This window comes from Bubalus bubalis, chromosome 4, assembly GCF_019923935.1.
Source record: "Bubalus bubalis isolate 160015118507 breed Murrah chromosome 4, NDDB_SH_1, whole genome shotgun sequence".
In the NCBI taxonomy this organism is placed as follows: Eukaryota; Metazoa; Chordata; class Mammalia; order Artiodactyla; family Bovidae; genus Bubalus; species Bubalus bubalis.
Genome location: NC_059160.1, coordinates 120,878,494 through 120,898,277, shown reverse-complemented (window position 1 = coordinate 120,898,277; position 19,784 = coordinate 120,878,494). Strand labels below are relative to the sequence as shown.

General features: G+C 46.9%; 2 protein-coding genes and 1 pseudogene across 5 annotated transcripts in view; 2 read left to right on the top strand and 1 right to left on the bottom strand.

Annotated features, from left to right (window-relative positions):
- The first annotated feature begins 5,332 nt into the window (after nucleotides 1-5,332).
- Nucleotides 5,333-6,152, top strand: LOC123465719 (annotated as a pseudogene).
- A 1,581-nt stretch (nucleotides 6,153-7,733) lies between these two features.
- LOC123333390 (rRNA 2'-O-methyltransferase fibrillarin-like) lies at nucleotides 7,734-17,659 on the bottom strand. The gene is made up of 4 exons (XM_044942003.1): nucleotides 17,644-17,659; nucleotides 17,338-17,591; nucleotides 17,125-17,229; nucleotides 7,734-11,392 (listed from the first exon to the last, which is right to left on the bottom strand). Exons 1-4 carry the CDS (start codon nucleotides 17,657-17,659, stop codon nucleotides 11,153-11,155), a joined length of 615 nt encoding a protein of 204 aa, XP_044797938.1. The 3' UTR covers nucleotides 7,734-11,152.
- Nucleotides 17,117-19,784, top strand: part of LOC102407782 (centriole, cilia and spindle associated protein) — a 34,526-nt gene continuing 31,858 nt past the window's right edge. Inside the window, exons 1-2 of one of the 4 annotated variants that reach the window (XM_025284474.2) lie at nucleotides 17,117-17,248; nucleotides 17,671-18,078. In XM_025284474.2, the coding sequence (XP_025140259.2) occupies nucleotides 17,721-18,078 (358 nt within the window). In that variant the 5' untranslated portion in view covers nucleotides 17,117-17,248; nucleotides 17,671-17,720. Of the gene's footprint in view, nucleotides 17,249-17,601; nucleotides 18,079-19,784 lie in introns of those variants that run through there. The other 3 variants (XM_025284475.2, XM_006063052.4, XM_006063050.3) reach the window with 3 other exon arrangements.

Genomic DNA, 19,784 nt, shown 5'->3' with positions numbered 1-19,784 from the left:
TTTTGGAGATGGCTTGAATGTGAGACAAGTGGGAAAATAACACAAAATAGCCCTCTTCCCCACTGGGAGACGAGCAGTTCCCATAACAGAGCTAGACTGGGACTATAACATGGCTAAAGATGGGATCAGAGCCTTCTTTGTCAGATGTATTCTTGAAGGACTCAAGCGAGCACATGCTAAGACTTTAAACTATGCTAAGTTGGCTGACATAGAACTGGGAGAAAATGAAACTTCTAACATAGACTATGGGAGGCTCTCTGCAAGTTTACTGAGATTGATCCCAAAAGTACAGAGGGCGGAATGATCTTAAAAGAGATTTCTCATTCAGTCGTCTCAGGATATCCACCGTAAAGTACTAAAACAGGCATTCGTACCAAATCAGTCTTTAGATAAACTGCTGCAACTGGCTCAGACAGTTTACTATGGTAGGGAGGAGGAGGAGGAGAAAAGGCAGAAAAAGACCAGGAAAGACTGAAACCCTAACAATGGCTTTCAGATCCATTCTAAAACAGCCTGAAAAATGCCCAGAGGAACCCAGGCGAAAAGGGACAGGCTTGTTATTACTATGGAAAGGAGGGGCATCTCAAGTGAGGTTGCCCTCAGGCATCTAAGCCACTCCAGCTCCCCATCTGGTCTGTAAAGGACCACACTAGAGGAGAGACTTCCCCCAGAGGCGTAGGCCTCAGGAGTTGGACTCTCTGGACAATCAGGACTGAAGGTGCCTGGAGGTCCCCACATGAGCCCCCATCCTAATAACACCTGAGGAACCCTGGGTATTAATAACTGTGGGGAGGGGGGCAGTCAATTGATTTTCTTCTGGACACTGGGGCAACTTTCTCTGTGCTCCCTGAAGGCCCTGGCCTGCTTTCCTCCCGACCCACTACTGGGACTGTCTGGATGAGCCAAATGCTATTATTTCAGTCCTCTTTTAAGCTGCAACTGGGACTCTACGCTGTTTCTCATGAGTTTCTGATCATGTTGGAGTCTCCCTCACGCCTTCTGTGGAGGGATATACTGAGCAAGGTCCAGGCCTCTGGTTTCATGAATATGGAGCCTGCTGTTTCTCTCCCATTATTTGAACAAAATGTAAATCCTGGAGTGTGGACTGATGGAAAAACTGTGAGTCAAGCACAAAATACTCTTCCTATCCTTGTCAAGCTTGAAGACCCTCATCTATTTCCATATCAAAAGCAGTATCCACTGAAACCTGAGGTTAAGGAAGAGTTAAAACCCATCATTGAAAATTTAAAGGAACAAAGGATATTAATTCCCTATAACAGTCCATGTAACATTTTGAGTGTAAAAAAAGTCCAATGATAAATTGAAACTAGTTCAAGATTTATGAATAATAAATGAGGCTGTGGTTTCTTTACACCCCATGGTGTCTAATCCTTATACTTTATTGTCTGACTTTTAACTTTGATTATACATTATCTTCAAAGAAGGCAATGGCAACACACTCCAGTACTCTTGCCTGGAAAAATCCCATGGGCAGAGGAGCCTGGTAGGCTGCAGTCCATGGGGTCGCTAAGAGTCGGACATGACTGAGCGACTTCACTTTACTTTTCACTTTCATGCACTGGAGAAGGAAATGGCAACCCACTCCAGTGTTCTTGCCTGGAGAATCCCAGGGGCAGGGAAGCCTGGTGGGCTGCTGTCTCTGGAGTCGCACAGAGTCGGACACGACTGAAGCGACTTAGCAGCAGCAGCAGCAGCAGCATACATTATCCTGGTTTAATGACTATTTTGCTGCACATAAGTAGGTAAATGGGTCTAGAACTGGTGGTTTTCTTTCTGATGTTTATCAAATATGTAATGAGGTCATATGGCTAACTCCTGAAAAGGGACACCTAGTATCTAACACCTCCATATGCTGGGAACCAAAAGAGCCATACTCAGAAGTCAGCCGACAATTATAACGACTAGAAATAATTGGGATTTTTGCCCCAAGAAACAAGCAGTGTAACAATTCCTATGTGTTCCAATCCCAGTTCAAGTCCTCCTTTTGCCTGGCCAGGCACTGACTGGGGCTGGATCCCTCAGTCATGCTGGCTTGCTCCTGACAGGAGCCACTGGATGTGTGGCTCTTACCTATGGGCATGGCTTCCTCCTGGTTGGATAGGGAGATGCACCCTACGTCTAGATTTTATTCATGACTTCATGGTTTCAGAGTTTCCAGAGAGGCCTGCTAATCTGCCACACCTTAAAACTCACTGGACAAGGTCTGTATTTCACTGGTATGATTATCTGGCTGCAATATTCCTTTCCTCTGGGAACTACTGATATTATGCTACAAGTTGATGCTCTGACTAACTTTACTCAATAGACTTTACAAGATTCTCAAAAAATCAATTTCAGCCCTTAATGCTGAACAAATACAAATTAGAAAGGTGGTTTTACAAAACAGATTGGCCTTAGATATTCTAATGGCTTCACAAGGAGGAACTTGTGCCATTATTCATACCCAATGTTGTACATATATACCAGATATGAGCACTAATGTTACTCACTTCACTAAGCACATGAACAAGATGATTCAGGCTCTGGATTCTCCTGAAGCCTCAGTCACCTCATATTGGGAAACATTAACTAGCTCCCCATGGTGGATAACTATCTTAATAATAATAATTCTAATTGTTCTGTTTTTATTGTTTGCTCCCTGCATCTGTAATTGTGTAACTGGATGTGTTTCTAATCATCCGAAAGCTTTTAAGTTAAAGTGGTTGTCCAAGCTCCTGTGAGTGCCACAGCCTCTCCAACTATTACTTGGGGGCCCTGGATCAGAGACTCTCAATGTGAGGGTTAGGGGAATATGATGCCTCAACAATTTAGGGACAGTGCCCCATCCCAGCAGGAAGTAGTTATGGAATGAAAACACCACCCCTTTCCTTTGCAACATAATTCTTCTAAAAGAAAAAGGGGGGAATGAGAGTCAGTTCCTAGGTTGATAAGAAGCCCGGGATCCGCAAGCATGAGAAAGGGGTCTGGGGTTCTCAAAGAGGTGAAAAAGACAAACCAGAGCTAATGATTACACAACAAAACAACTCATCTTCCTCAAGGATATGTTCTTCCTTAAACTCTATACCAATGATTATATGACAATGTATCCTGCTTGAGGACATGTTTCTCCTTCTTAAGAAACTTTTGACTAATTCTGTCATCCTAAAGTATATGTCTGCTTCAGTTCAGTTCAGTTGCAGAGTCGTGTCCGACTCTTTGTGACCCCATGGACTGCAGCACGCCAGGCCTCCCTGTCCATCACCAACTCCCAGAGTTGACTCAAACTCATGCCCATTGAGTTGGTGATGCCATCCAACCATCTCATCCTCTGTTGTCCCCTTCTCCTCCCACCTTCAATCTTTCCCAGCATCAGGGTCTTTTGAAATGAGTCAGTTCTTCGCACCAGGTGGCCAAAATATTGGAGTTTCAGCTTCAACATCAGTCCTTCCAATGAGCAGCCAGGACTGATCTCCTTTAGGATGGACTGGTTGGATCTCCTTGCAGTCCAAGAGACTCTCTAGAGTCTTCTCCAACACCACAGTTCAAAAGCATCAATTCTTCTGCGCTCAGCTTTCTTTATAGCCCAACTCTCACATTCATACATGACTACTGGAAAAACTGTAGCCTTGACTAGACGGACCTTTGTTGGCAAAGTAATGTCTCTGCTTTTGAATATGCTGTCTAGGTTGGTCATAGCTTTTCTTCCTAGGAGTAAGTGTCTTTTAGTCTCATGGCTGCAATCACCATCTGCAGTGTTTTTGGAGCCCCCCAAAATAAAGTCTGTCACTGTTTCCACTGTTTCCCATCTATTTGCCATGAAGTGATGGGACCAGATGCCATGATCTTAGTTTTCTGAATGTTGAGCCTTAAGTCAACCTTTTTATTCTCCTCTTTCACTTTCATCAAGAGGCTCTTTAGTTCTTCTTCACTTTCTGCCATAAGGGTGGTGTCATCTGCATATCTGAGGTTATTGATATTTCTCCTGGCAATCTTGATTCCAGCTTGTGCTTCATCCAGCCCAGCGTTTCTCATGATGTACTCTGCATATAAGTTAAATAAGCAGGGTGACAATAGACAGCCTTGACGTACTCCTTTTCCTATTTGGAACCAGTCTGTTGTTCCATGTCCAGTTCTAACTGTTGCTTCCTGACCTGTATACATATTTCTCAAGAGACAGGTCAGGTGGTCTGGTATTCCCATCTCTTTCAAGATTTTCCACAGTTTCTTGTGATCCACACAGTCAAAGGCTTTGGCATAGTCATTAAAGCAGAAATAGATGTTTTCCTGGAACTCTCTAGCTTTTCTGGTAAGATCTTTCTATTGTTAGTTCTAATCCTGTTATCTTAAAATGTAAATTGTGGGAGTGGGCCTGGTAAGACCTTTACAACCTTGAGACATTCTTTTGATTTACTGTAATAACCAGTTGAAAAAGTGTATAACTCCCTTGCTAAGACTAGTGAGGAAGGGGGACACTCTCCATTCCCCTTCTGATGTCTATGTCAGAAGCTTTCTCTGTCCCTTTTTATACTTTAATAAAACTCTGCTACACAAAAGCTCTTGAGTGATCAAGCCTGTTCCCTGGTCATCCCAAAACTAAATCTTTTTCTTTAGAGATCACGAATCTGACATCATTTACCAAAGTGTTTAATTTTTACCATTCTACTCGTGGTTTGTTATACTCATCCACAATTCAAAAATTATACAGAAACACACACACACACACACACACACGGGACTTCCCAAGTGGCTCAGTGGTAAAGAATCTGCCTGCCAATGCAGGAGACACAGGAGTGCAGGTTTGATCTCTGGGTCAGGAAGATCCCTTGGAGAAGAAAATGGCAACCCACTCCAGTTTCCTTGCCTGGAAAATCCCATGAACAGAGGAGCTTGGTGGGTTATATACCATTGGGTCACAAAGAGTTGGACATGACTGAGCAACTGAGCACACACACACACACACACACACACACAAATGCACATATACACACATATATAGGGCTTCCTCAGTGGCTCAGTGGTAAAGAATCCACCTGCCAATGCAGGAGATGTGGGTTCAATCCCTGAGTCGGAAAGATCCTCTGGAGAAGGAAATGGCAACTCACTCCAGTATTCTTGCCTGGAAATCCCATGGGCAGAGAAGCCTGGTGGGCTACAGTCCACGGGGTTGCAAAAGAATCAGACAGAACTTAGCAACTAAACAAAAATAATACGTACATATATATATATATATATACATTTAACATTTTTGTATCATTTTAATGTGCATTCCTCACTTTATTTTTTGCTATTGATTTATTACTTGCTGTTTATTTTACATTTATTTCAGACTATAGAAATGATGCTAGACAAAAAGTAAATTCAAGTTTCAAAATGGGTCATAAAACAACAGAGATAATTTGCAACATCAACAAAGCATTTGGCCCATGAACTGCTAATGAATGTACAGTGCAGGGGTGGTTCAAGAAGTTTTGCAAAGGAGGCGAGAGCCTTAAAGATGAGGAGCACAGTGACTGGCCATCAAAAATTGACACTGACCAATTGAGAGCAGTCATTGAAGCTGGTCTTCTTGCAACTACACAAGAAGTTGCCCAAGAACTCAACGTTGACCATTCTATGGACATTTGGCATTTGAAAGAAAGGTGAAAAAACTTGATAAGTGGGTGCCTCATGAGCTGACTGAAAATAAAAAAAAAAACATCGTTTGGATGTGCTGTCTTCTCTTATTCTATGGGACAACAACAAACCATTTTTTGATCAATTTGTGACATGGGACAAAAAGTGGATTTTATACAACAACCAGCTCAGTGGTTGGACTGAGAAGAAGCTCCAAAGCACTTTATAAAGCCAAACTTGCAGCAAAAAGAGGTCATGGTCACTGTTTGGTGGCCTGCTGCCTGTCTGATCCACTATAGCCTTCTGAATTCTGGCAAAACCATTACATCTGAGAAGCATGCTCAGCAAATCGATCAGATACCCTGAAAACTGCAAAGCTTGCAGCCAGCATTAGTCAACAGAATGGGCCCAATTCTCCATGACACTGTCTGACCACATGTCGCACAACCAATCCTTCAAAAGTTGAATGAATTGGTTATGAAGTTTTGCCCCATCTGCCATATTCATCTGACCGTTTGCCAACTGACTACCACTTCTTCAAGCATCTTGACAACTTTTTTTTTTTTTTAGTGATAAAGAATGTTCATTTTATTAAAAATATAATCCAGCAAAGGAAGCAAAGACAATCACAGTCACTTGTCCACTTTGGTCACACAGGGGAAGTGGCAGGGCTGGTATCAAAAGCCTTTCCTCCTCTGCCATATCTATAATAATCTTTATTTTTGTCAGAAATAGAAAGTTGCAGTGTCACTCATTGGGGAGACAGGGCCATCAAGGAGGTTAACTTCTTATCGCCTTTGCTCAAGTAAGCGCTGTGGGTCCTGTTTCTCAGTTGTTGTTTCCATGCTCACCATCCCTTTTTCTGGCCCATCCCCATTCCTACATTTAGTCACACACATCTCAGTGAGATTGCTAGGGCTTTATTACAAATGCAGTTGACTGCTTAGAACTCCCTCTTCAAACTTTCTTTTCTACACTCTTCTTCTCAATGCATCTCTTCAGGACAGGGCAGTAGGCCATCAGGGAAGAGAAATATGGGGAGAGTGAAAAGGAGGAATGCTTTCTCCAGTCTTTAGAAACAACCATCGAGTCCTCCTGGCTCCAGCTAAGACTCTAGTAGGAGGGTGAGATTCAGAGTTAGCTATGTTCAAAGTCCTCCATGCCTACATTCTAGGGGCTTTTGTCTTCTGTTTTGATTTGGGCTGTGTTTCACTAGTGCATTTCCATGGCTGCTTTCTCTTTATGGGCAAGCCTGATCTGCTGGAGTTTTCTGCGCTTCTTCCCAGAGTCAGGCTGGCACTGGATGCCCAGTTCTTGAGGTGCCACTGCATAAACAGTCTTCACAGCTCTGACCACCCAGTGCTTCCGTCGCAGATCCTGGTTCTAAATCTGCTGTCATTTGAACAGCTTCTTCTTCAGCTCCTTCAGGTAGTGGCCAGTTGATCTTTCCGCCTGGAGTACCCATGGATGCACAGGGAAAATGCTTCCACAACCAGGAGGAGGCAGAAAATGCTTTCCAAGAGTTTGTCGAATCTTAAAGCATGGATTTTTATGCTATAGGGATAAACAAACTTATTTCTTGTAGGCAAGACGTGCTGATTTTAATGGTTCCTATTTTGATTAATAAAAATGTGTTTGAGCCTAGTTATAATGATTTAAAATTCATGGGTCCAAAATTGCAATTACTTTTGTACCAACCTAATACAATGTAGTGTCACTTTTAAGTGTATAGCAAAATGATTCATTTATGCATGCATATATATGTGCATAAGATGGACAGGGAGGCCAGGAGTGCTGCGATTCATGGGGTTGCAAAGAGTCTGACATGACTGAGCGACTGAACTGAACTGATATATATATACACATATATATTTATATTCAGGATTCAAGTGTATTTAGATACTGATTTCCAATTAAGGTATTTAATATCTCTTATGTATCTTATCGGAGAAGGCAATGGCAACCCACTCTAGTACTTTTGCCTAGAGAATCCCATAGATGGAGGAGCCTGGTCGGCTACATACAGTCCATGGGGGCTCGAAAAGTCATACACGACTGAGCGACTTCCCTTTCACTTTTCACTTTCATGCATTGGAGAAGGAAATGGCAACCCACTCCAGTGTTCTTGCCTGGAGAATCCCAGGGACAGAGGATCCTGGTGGGCTGCCGTCTGTGGGGTTGCACAGAGTCGGACACGACTGATGTGATTTAGCAGCAGCAGCATGTATCTTTTATACCAATGTGACATCTGTGTAGCTTTATATTACATATTTCCTGCAAATCTCATTGAATTAAAAAGTTCACATTTTACATGAATTTTGGAGAATTAATAACAATTTTCAAAAAAAAAAAATTTAAGTCAGCTTCTGAAATACATGTGCTACAAGAAGATCAAATCTGTAAGAGAGGAATTTAGAGCAAGGAAAAGAACACAGCCCAGGTATGTTAATGCCCAAAAGTGCACCACGAATTTGGCTCTATACTTTATAGCAGCTGAAGCAAAGAAAAAAAAAAATAATAATTTCCAATGTTCAATATGTAAAAAACTAGTTAGCTTGTCAATATAAGACTGAGATGAATTTCTCCCATGGGTTGTCACAGAGGATTATGCACAAAGTGAGGACCAGGTCATTTCCCTTTCCAGATCCAACAGTTCTGTCTGGCTGTTTCCTGTCCAGATGCAATTCAGTAAAAGCAGTTCTGTGAGGGGCCAGAGCAGTGCTCTTTAAGTACATGGTTTTCTACTAAATTGGCTAGAATGCAAGGGATAAAAATAGACTTTGGAATCCTAGAGCCATGGAGAGAGTGCATATTCATTAGGGAATCCTCCAGGAGAGATATTTTCTTGCTCCCCAGCCTGGCAGAGTTAGAGACTCTGTTCTCTGGGGATAAAACTTGAAATGTAGGGAGTCTGTGCTGCTCAACTAAGAATGTCATCCTCTCATGAAAGTTCTGAAGCCTCAGAGAAAGACACATATCCTTACATGCATGGTGATGGTCTGATTCAATACAGGCAGTTTGGCCAAGAATGTCTTCAGAAATTCACACAGTTAGGTGGCCCTGGGCTCAGCATCCCCCCACACAGAGCAAGACAGTCGGAATTTGAGTCTGGGCTCACTCTCAAAACAGGCGTTCCCAATGCTGTCAGAAGAGCTGCACACAGAATTCCATGTTCTGTCAAATTGCCATGGTAATCACACTGTTCTTCTGGATTTGATGGCTTATTATCAAGTAGTCAAGGTAATTGAGGATATTTTTGCTTCTCTGTTAGATGGAACCAAGAGTGGGAACAGCAAGGAAGGGGAGACAGGCACAACTGGAAGTGGAAGGGTAGAGAGGGGCACGGTGGGGGGGAGAGCTGGGGGACTGTTCCAGAAATGCCCTAGAAGATAAGAGGCAGCAGGGGGTAGGGGGAGCGGTAGAGGAGGAGTGTTGCTATGGGCGGAATGTCCTTGTCCCACTAGTTCATATGTTGAAAACTACCCCCCAAGGTGATGATTCTAAGAAGTGAGTAAGGCCTTTGCAGAACCATTCAGTCCTGAGGGTGGAGCCCCCATGAATGGGATTCTGCTATTATAAGAGATACCAGAGAGCTCCCTCACCCCTTTTCTCACCATATGAGGACACAGTCTGTGAGGGATGAACTAGATTTTCCCCAGAACTTGTCCATTCTGGCAGCTTGATCAGGACTGTCAGAAATAAAGGTCTGTTGTTGATGAGCTGCCCAGTGTGTGATGCTTTGTTATAGTGGCCTGATCAGACTGAGATGCGTCTTCACCTGAGAGCCATCCCAGGGCTGAGTAGCCTCTCAGGCCAGAGCTCAACTGGTGGCCCAGGTCAGGGTCTGCAGTCAGTGGGTCCTGGCACAGAACCTCTCTTTTCCTCTTCTCAGGAAGTAGCCTCTCAGGCCAGAGCTCAACTGGTGGCCCAGGTCAGGGTCTGCAGTCAGTGGGTCCTGGCACAGAACCTCTCTTTTCCTCTTCTCAGGAAGTGAACAACTCCAGAAGCCCCAGAGGTAAATAGGAGTCTGGGCAACCTCACTGTTGCATAGACAGATGGTTTTGCACACAGGTTGGAGTTTGCTGTTTGGGAATCCTCTTCTCAAGAACAGGCTCCAGGCTATCAACTTGGGGGTATTTTCCCAGGCTTCTTGGCAGGAACTCAAGCTAAATATTTTGTTGTTTTCAATGGATATTCTTGATTTTTTCTGTTGCTGGTACGAGGTTCAGACATAAGGTTATGACCAGGACTGATGCAGTGAAACAAATGTTTCACCCAGATCTTATCCACAAAAAAGGAACTGTTCACATGTATTTTTCTATATTGTAGTCCCTGACTACCTTCATTGTAGACAAGAAGAGAAAGAGGGCAGTTAAACAGTACTGAGTTGTATTTGATGATTTTTTAAAAATATGATTTTTCTCTGCCCACATTTAGCAGTCCGGACCAGCTTGTGGCTCTGACAGCCCCATCCCATCGCAAGCCACAGGACTGGCTTCCTTTGGCAGTCATCATGGGGGTAGGGCTGAGGGGGCAGTAACACAGCTGGGCCTACTGTTGCTGCAGACCCTTTGTTTAGATCAGGTCCTTGTTCTCTGCAAGGCCACGAAGGGGGCTTGATGCTTGTGAGTTGTACCTCCTATCCCTGACCAATGTGATAAGTGGGGGATGAACTCAAGAGACACTGTCTGATGGACAAGATCACCTTAGCCTAGCATGTGGGCACCCAGGCTCTAGGATGACCCTGACATTTTGAGTCTATGACTGGGAGAATGAAAATGCCATTAATGAAATGGGGAACAGAGACAAAGGGATTGCTGGGGAGAGTAAGATGGTAAATATGAACACTGAATATGAGCTTCTGGCAAGCTGTGCACCAAGGGGGAATGGCCAGTGAGCTGCACAGGGGTCTGGCTCTGGGGGTTGGGGTCACAGAGGTATTGATGCTACAGTATACATAGTAGTCACTGCTCTGCATAAGTGGTCCCTTGTGCAGAGATGGTAGGTGGGGAGAGGTACACAAAGAATGAGGAATCCTTAATTTAATAAAGAGGAGGAGGAGGGCTTCTCTGGTGGCTCAGTGGTAAAGAATCTGCCTGCCAAATGCAAGAGACACAAGTTTGATCCCTGATCTGGGAAGATCCCACGTGCTGTGGAGCAACCAAGCCCATGTACCACAACTATTGAGCCTGTGCTCAAGAGCTGGGGAGTCACACCTATTGAAGTTTGTGTGCCCTAGAGCCCATGCTCTGCAACAACAGAAGCCACCACAATGAGAAGCCTGTGCGCCACAACTAGAGAGAAGTTCCACTCTCTGCAGCTAGAGAGAGGCAAGAGCAGCAACAAAGACTCAGCACACCTATAAATAAATAAATAGATAAATTTAAGAAAACAAACAGAGGAGGAGGAATAGGAAGCTGCCAAAGAATCCAGATACCATTTAGCAAGGAGGAAGGAATTAGGACAGTCCAGTGCGTCAGGGTGCTTGCTTAGAGAAATCAACACTGCTAATTTTAGGAGAAAAGACATATATCAATATTTAAACAGTGCTTGGGTGGCTTCCAGAATCTCTGGAACAGGTCTGGGGCTCTGAGAGGAAGAACACCAGTGGAGACCAACGGAGCTTGCATCCCTGACACCACTGGCTCTGGACAAAGGCATTTCTCCAAGTGTTGGGGCCACTGCTGCTCCAGGAACTTGGCTCTGAAATTGGCATCTCAGCCAAAGAGAAACCTTCTTGGTCCTTGCTTCTTAGCACCATCAGACCCTGATTCCAAGCCTGGGGGCAGGAGTATCTGATTAGCAGAGTTTATAGCTCAGTTTAAAGAATCCACCTGCAATGCAGGAGACCTGGGTTCAATTCCTGGGTTAAGAAGATCTGATGGAGGAGGGATAGGCTACCCCCTCCAGTATTCTTGGGCTTCCCCTGTGGCTCAGCTGGTAAAGAATCCACCCATAATGCAAGAAACCTAGGTTTGATCCCTGAGTTGGGAAGATCCCCTGAAAAAGGGAAAGGTTACCCACTCCAGTATTCTGGCCTGGAGAATTCCATGGACTGTATAGTCATGGGGGTCACAAAGAGTCAGACATGACTGAGAGACTTTCACTTTCAGGTCACAGGCCTACATTCTAGCTGCAAAGGATGCTATGGAAAATATCTAGCATCTGTAGCATCCACGGGTTTCCCAAGTGGCACTTATGGTAAAGAATCTGCCTGCTGATGCAGGAGACATAAGAGATGGGTTCTATCCCTAGATTGGGAAGATCCCCTGCAGGAGGGTACAGCAAACCACGCAGGTATTCTTGCCTGAAGAATCCCATGAACAAAGGAACCTGGCAGGCTACAATCCATAGGGTCACAAAGAATCAGACACGACTGAAGCGACTTAGCACATAAGCATGTGAGCTTCCACACTGGGGGGTGGGTTTATAAAAAGGGTAGAGTGGATAGTGGATTCCCAAGTCTTTGTTTGGAGAGAGAAGGTGAGGGAAAATGCAAGGGAGAGGGAAATAGGGAGAAAAAGAAGCAAAATCCAGAGACAAAAGGGAAGATGAAAGCTGATGGAGCACCAGCTGGGAGGGGTCAGGAAAGGCAGGAGGCACATGCCTGGAAAGAACACCTCAGGGGGAAGGAAGGGTGAATCGGGGGTGCTCTCGGAAGACGGCCTCTCTTAGCTCAGAAGGACACAGACATTGACACAGATGGGATGGCACTCTGAGGGGAGGGAGTGGTAGTGCCCGGGGCCTCAGGATGCAGGACTCTGGACGCAGGGAGCTAGGAAGTCCAGCCCAGCTTCCCTGAAGGAGGCCAGCCTGCGGGGCTTGCCACTCTGTGAGGCCGCCAGATGAAGTCGCTAGCAGGTTTTCAGACATGGAACCTGTGCATTTGGGTAGCAAATCTCGATTCTCTTTCTATGATCTTTCAGGAGTCTAGCACTGACCTTCCTTTCAGCTCCTACTGTATCTTGTAGAGGGATCCACCCAGGGCTGCCTCGCACTGAGTTCCTTCTACCAAAGTCCTCTCCTGTCCTTATGGGGACCCTGCTGTCCAGTCTCTGACGTCCCTTTGGTGTCTGTCTGTTTTCTACTCGGTTTCTTCTGTGAGCTCCAGAGGCCAGCCCTAAAGTCTCCCTCTTGCTTCAGAAACCCGTTGCAGGTCCATATTTGCCACAGTTGTAGCTTATAATCTCTGCTTGCTGGTCCTGATTCTATCTGTAAAACAAAACAACACTGTCTTCTCCACAGGCAGTCCTTCAGTGCTCTAGGAACAGAGGATTCTCTACAGGAAAGGTTTACTGCCCCTGATAAAGAAATACAACTTTGTGGCTACTGCTTATGATTGTATTCAACGTCTTAACAGTTGCACCTTATTTATGGTCAACTAGGACCCAGAAGGTTCCCCCCACACATGCTGTCAAATTAGATCTTTCTCATCCTGTTTTTTTTTTTTTTTTTTTTAAACACAAAGACGAATATATGGAGGAACATATGTTGTTTTATCTGCCTACTGCTCCTTTCTCTGGGGAGCCAGTCCTTTCTTGTTCCCTGTGGGTCTCCTGGGGTTGTCAATTTCAGCCTCCCACCCTATCCCCATTCACAGGGATGGAAACATGACCCATTCCTGGCCAATCATATCACCTCCTACCCCTGGGGTAGGGTTAGGTGACAGCCAAGAATCTTTCTCTATAACTGGAATACTAAGAAGTTGTCTGTTGCTGGTGGTCCTCAGCTAAGACAACATAAGCTTGGAGTACAAGCTGCACTTTCTCCAGTGGTGAAGAGGAAGTCCATTGTAGTGGGAGAAAAGGCCAGCCCCCAGAGGAAAGCTCAGAGACCAAAGAGAGAAGTAGAGTCCCAATGATATTGACTGGATTCCCGGGTCTAGGTTTGCCAGAGACAATCAGTACCCTTTCTGTTTAAGCTAATTGAATCGGGTTTTTGTCACTTTCAAGTGGTAAGCCCTGAATAATAAATAATACTTTAAAAAATTAGAATGAATGGCATGCACCTATCTGCATAATAGAGAAATGTAAAACAAAAAAGTCATTCCTAACCCTATTTTTCAGTTATACAGAAAATGGTGTCATACCTTATATACTGTGTGTGTGTGGTTGTGATTGTAAAATACAGCCACAAATTCCCCCATCCAGTATGCACACCCCTTTGCAATGCAAGTTTGCGTCAACTCCTCTCAGGGAGAGGTGGAGTTTCTTGCTCTCTGAATGTGGGCTAGCCTTGGGACTTATTTGAGCATTAGCTTGCAGCAGAGTGACATATAAGACCTTCAGAGGCCTCCCAACTTCTGCTACTAACCTCTTAGAAGAAAGGGCCAGGTGAAGAAGCTAGGCTAACCTCCTGGGGGACAAGAATACAGGGAGGATATCAAGACAGCCCAGCCCACAGCCAGCCCCAGTGTCAGGTATGTGAGTAGAGCCATGTTGAACCTTCCCAACCAGTTCTCCCTCCAGCTGAATGCAACTGTTTGAGTCTAAACCAGCAGAGTGAAACCAGCTTTGGAATGGCCTAGCTAACCCATAGAACTGTGAGAAGTAATACATCTTTTGTTTTAAACCACAAGTTTTGGGGTACTTAATTATGCAACCAAAGCTAACTGAAACAGATTGTGTTCTGAATTTTTTATGTAACCGCACATCGTCATTTCCCCCACATTATTAATATATTTATTAAGGTTCTTTTGTTTGCAGCCATGGGAAACCAGTTTAAAGAGAAATGCGTTAGCAGTTTCCTGGGATATTTCAAGCTATAGAAGGTAAAGTTGAGGAGGGGAGAAGTCAGGGCCACCCTGTGGGTGTCAACAATGGAGGTCACAAGTGTTTCTCCAGAAAACTGCGGTTAACAATTAGTGTTAATGACTTCTGGACAACAACCTTCAAGTTCTCAGAACAGGTTGACTTGTCCTGCTGGGCACCGTCTACCTATGGATCTTTTGGTTATGATGCAGGGCGGCACAGGAGGTGGACGCAGAAGGGAAAACAGACGCGAGTCGGTGGAAATCCAGTATGGAAGCCAGAACCTAGGCCTGCTTTTTAACTGCTAATGTTTTGACGTCCCCCAACTTCTTTGTGAGGAGAGATAAGAAAGCCTTCCTCAGCAATCAATGCAAAGAAATAGAGGAAAACAACAGAATGGGAAAGACTAGAGGTCTCTTCAAGAAAAGTAGAGATACCAAGGGAACATTTCATACAAATATGGGCTCAATAAAGGACAGAAATGGTATGGACATAACAGAAGCAGAAGATATTAAGAAGAGGTGGCACGAGTACACAGAAGAACTGTACAAAAAAGAGCTTCACCACCCAGATAATCACTATGGTGTGATCACTCACCTAGAGCCAGACATCCTGGAATGTGAAATCAAGTGGGCCTTAGAAAGCATCACTACAAACAAAGCTAGTGGAGGTGATGGGATTCCAGTTGAGCTACTTCAAATCCTGGAAGATGATGCTGTGAAAGTGCTGCACTCAATATGCCAGCAAATTTGGAAAACTCAGCAGTGGCCACAGGACTGGAAAAGGTCAGTTTTCATTCCAATCCCAAAGAAAGGCAATGCCAAAGAATGCTCAAACTACCACACAATTGCACTCATCTCACACGCTAGTAAAGTAATGCTCAAAATTCTGCAAGCCAGGATTCAGCAGTACGTGAACCGTGAACTTCCAGATGTTCAAGCTGGTTTTGGAAAAGGCAGAAGAACCAGAGATCAAATTGCCAACATCCACTGGATCATCGAAAAAGCAAGAGAGTTCCAGAAAAACATCTATTCCTGCTTTAATGACTATGCCAAAGCCTTTGACTGTGTGGATCACAATAAACTGTGGACAATTCTGAAAGAGATGGGAATACCAGACCACTTGACCTGCTTCTTGAGAAACCTATATGCAGGTCAGGAAGCAACAGTTAGAACTGGACATGGAACAACAGACTGGTTCCAAATAGGAAAAGGAGTACGTCAAGGCTGTCTATTGTCACCCTGCTTATTTAACTTATATGCAGAGTACATCATGAGAAATGCTGGGCTGGATGAAGCACAAGCTGGAATCAAGATTGCTGGGAGAAATATCAATAACCTCAGATATGCAGATGACACCACCCTTATGGCAAAAAGTGAAGAAAAACTAAAAAGCCTCTTGATGAGAGTGAAAGAAGAGAGCGAAAAAGCTGCCTTAAAGCTCCACATTCAGAAAACGAAGATCATGGCAATCTGGTCCCATCACTTCATGGCAGATAGACTGGGAAACAGTGAAAACAGTGGCTGACTTTATTTTTCTGGGCTCCAATATCACTGCAGATGGTGATTGCAGCCATGAAATTAAAAGACGCTTACTCCTTGGAAGGAAAGTTATGACCAACCTAGATAGCAAATTAAAAAGCAGAGATATTACTTTGCCAACAAATCCGTCTAGTCAAGGCTATGGTTTTCCCAGTGGTCATGTATGGATGTGAGAGTTGGACTGTGAAGAAAGCTGAGCACCGAAGAATTGATGCTTTTGAACTGTGGTGTTGAAGAAGGCTCTTGAGAGTCCCTTGGACTGCAAGGAGATCCAACCAGTCCATCCTAAAGGAGATCAGTCCTGGTGTTCATTGGAGGGACTGATGCTGAAGCTGAAACTCCAGTACTTTGGCCACCTCATGCGAAGAGTTGACTCATTGGAAAAGACCCTGATGCTAGGAGGGAGAGATTGGGGGCAGGAGGAGAAGGGGACGACAGAGGATGAGATGGCTGGATGGCATCACCGACTCGATGCACGTGAGTTTGAGTGAACTCTGGGAGTTGGTGATGGACAGGGAGGCCTGGCGTGCTGCAATTCATGGGGTCGCAAAGAGTCGGACACGACTGAGCGACTGAACTGAACTGAACTGAACTTCTTTTCTTCCAAATCTTTGTTACTAATGTATCCAGGCTCCTTTTCATAAAGGGGAAGAAGCTGCACGGGACCGCTCTGTAAACTGTAACAATCAACACAACATTGTATACTTAGCACAAAGCAACCGAGTCCGCCAAGGTTTTCTGTGCACCTGGGCCTCTGGGAGGGCAGCTTGGCAGTTTTAATCAATAGCTTCAAAAAATGTTCGGGGGTGTAGACAAGAAAGGAGTTGCACCAAAGCACTGAAAGGAGTTAAAGCCAGAGTAACAGGTGTTGTGAACAGAGGAAAGGAAGCAAGAGCCAACGCGCGCACTTGGGGTTGTTTCTGGGAGCGCGACCCTGGCAAGTGTCGGGAAGAGAACACACAAAGTCGCGGGCTGGTGGGCGGCTCCGTTCCCTGACGCCTCCTGACGCGGCGGGGACCAGGGGCAGCGCCTCCCACTACGAGGTTCGTGGGCGCCTCAGGCGGGCGGGGACCTGGCTAGGGTCCTGGTCCAGCCGAGTCGCCCGCAACCCCACGCCAGGCGCCGAAGTCACCGCCCCCACCGAGAGGGGTGGGGGCCGGGGACCAGGAGCGCGCGCGGGAGACGACTACTCCCGGGACTGAGGCGGCGCCTTCCCCTACCGGTTGCTGCAGGAGCGACATCTTGCTCGGCAGGAAAGCGCTGGGAGAGCGGGAGGATCCGGGCTGCTGCGCCACTCGCGCCGAGGACCCGCCGGAGCCGCGGGGCTGGAGGTACAAGAAAGAGGTAATCGGGGCTGCCCCTCCTGCCCACACATCCCGCTCCGAAGACCCCGAGGCCGCCCCGCTCCCCGCGCCCACGCCTCCCTCTTCCACCTCCCATCCGCGGGCTCCCGCGGCCTCTGGCTTCTGAACTCGCGAGCCGCCCTCCCCGGTGACCCCGGAGCCCTGCAGCCCAGGCCGCTCGGCCCTCCCTCGCCCCCGGGCCGCCCTCCCAGGTCTCCGTCCCCTCCCCAGGCGGGCCGCGCTCTCCCTCCGCCCCTCGCCCCCACGCCCCGCCCCCACCCTCTCGCCCCCGCTCCCTACCCCACTTCCCACGCTCCGCCCCAGCCCGCCCCGTCCGGGCGGGGCTCTGGGTTTAAACGTCGCGGCGGGCTGGGCTGGCGGAGGGGTGGGGTGCACCTCTGTGTCGTGTCATGGGTTCTGTAGGCGACCGCGCGGCGCGGAAGGGCGGGCATTCGGGGCCGACGTGCGGCACCATGTCCCCGGGGAGCGGGGTGAAGAGCGAGTACATGAAGCGCTACCAGGAGCCGCGCTGGGACGAGTACGGGCCGTGCTACCGTGCGCTGCGCCACTACTGTCTGGGTCGCCGGCTGCTGGAGCAGGCGCACGCGCCTTGGCTCTGGGACGACTGGGGCCAGGCCGGCGCCTCGGACGACTCGGCGTCTTCGGCGTCGTCGGGCACCGGGGCCCCCGCGCCCCAGTGCGCCCCGGCCTCGCCGCCGCCGCCGCCCGCGGAGCCTGAGGCGCGCGTAGGGCCGGAGGAGCGGGGCGTGGAGGCCGCGGGGGACGCGGAGACCAGGGACGCCGTGGACGCAGAGGACGCGGCGCTGCCAGGTACCGGGCTGGGGACGGGGCTGCGAGGGCCCAGCTGGCGGGACTGGATTTGCTCTTGCGTCTCCTGAACCGCGCAGCCGTTTCTCGCAGAGAGAGCTCAGGGCGAGCTCTTTCTTAATTTTATTTAATCTATTTTTGGTAGGCAGAGAATACGCCACCCTTGACAAAATAAGGAAGGTGGCGGCCCCGCCCCCGCCGTCCCACCCTGTATTTCCGTAAAGTGTGTCTCTGGGTTGAGCCAGCTGTGAACGCCGTAGACTTGCCGCTGGCGAAGTCCAGATTTTCACCAGGTAGCCTTGATGGCCTCTGGACCGCTAAACTCCCATCTGTTTATTTCTAAACGCTCATTTGTTTTATGAGAGGAGCCCAGCTTTCATCAGACGGCCAGAGGTTAGGAACTAACCTCTGTGAGCTAAGCACATTGTCCTGTGATTGGGGCTGTTGTTTTCTGTGTTAACTCCCTGACCTGGCCGCGCTTTCCCTTGGGAATATTTTGTATTTGTTTCCACAGACTGTTGCATAAGTCCCGGCTGCTGGGAGATAATCCTTCTAAATGCCAGGTCCTCTCGGCTGCTCGCCTCCTCTCCTCCAGCTGCTACTGTGAGCTTGGGGAGAGGCAGCTGGAAAATGGCTCTTGGGGGTGGTGCAGCTGCTGCTCCCATCGGGGCCCTGCACCTTCTCTCCTGCCGGAGGATCGCACAGGCGGGCTCTCGGAGAGTGGGGCGGGCCGAGCCGGCCGCTGGTGCTCAGGGCCCAGTTGAATGAATGCCCCAGATACAGCCTGGAGGAACCCCGTGGGGTTCTATTCTACTCTAACCTGGGTCAGGCACTACCCGACGTCACTCAGTTTTAAAGAGACCCAAGCCAAATAACTAAAATGGCCTGAGAGCTTGTCATGCATCCAGTCTCCGATCTTAGAGTATATATTTTCTTAGTCAACACTCAAAACAATTCTAAGAGGGAGGACCATTTATCTCGTTTACCAAGGGAGTTTTTACCTAGTTTACCTCGATTTTATAGATGAAGGAATAGAAGCTCCGAATCAACGATTGGTGACTATTTTTGTTTACCGCCTTGTAAGTGGTACTCTGATCAGATTTTTCTCTTGACTCTCATCCTAGCTTCTCTGTGAGATGCTGAGGAAGAGAGGAAGTTGAGTCTTGTTATACTGTTCCCAGCTGTTCTCGGTTCATCATGTGGCAGGGCTGCCCCTCCATCCTCATGTTACTTGTGAATTCCCACTGATTCCTGACCTTTGCTAGAAGTTTGAATAACAGAAGATGGGGAGAGTATGGGGCACTGAGCTACTAGCTCAATTATGAGATGCATTTTATCAGACAGAATGAGCTTTTCTCTCTCCTTGGTTCTTCCCCTTCATTGCTTATGAAAGAGATGTCAGTTATTTCCAGGTGTATATAAATGCAGTTTTTAGACAGCATTGTAGTATGGAGTATGGGGCTTGTGTTTATAAGAGTTCATGATTATTTTTGTTCCCTTAGAGACACTGAATCCTCCCAGGGGCTGGCTGAGGTAGTTATTTCTTCTTTGTTAATATTTCTGGTTTAGGAATCTGGGAAGAAGAAATGTTTCTGGACTCCCCATCCCAGGATCTTTTGCTTTGCTCATGCCTATCAAGCCTCTGTTCATCCCTATGTCTGGCAGGATTGAAAGTCCTTGTTTTTAAGTGGACAGAATGATGAGCACTC

Coding starts and splice junctions, on each gene's coding strand:
- LOC123333390 (XM_044942003.1), bottom strand. Junction 17,230..17,337: donor CGGGAGCCCGCGGATGGGAG/GTGGAAGAGGGA, acceptor TTGTACCTCCAG/CCCCGCGGCTCCGGCGGGTC. Junction 11,393..17,124: donor TGTCGCTCCTGCAGCAACCG/GTAGGGGAAGGC, acceptor TCCTGCCCCCAG/GCTTGGAATCAGGGTCTGAT.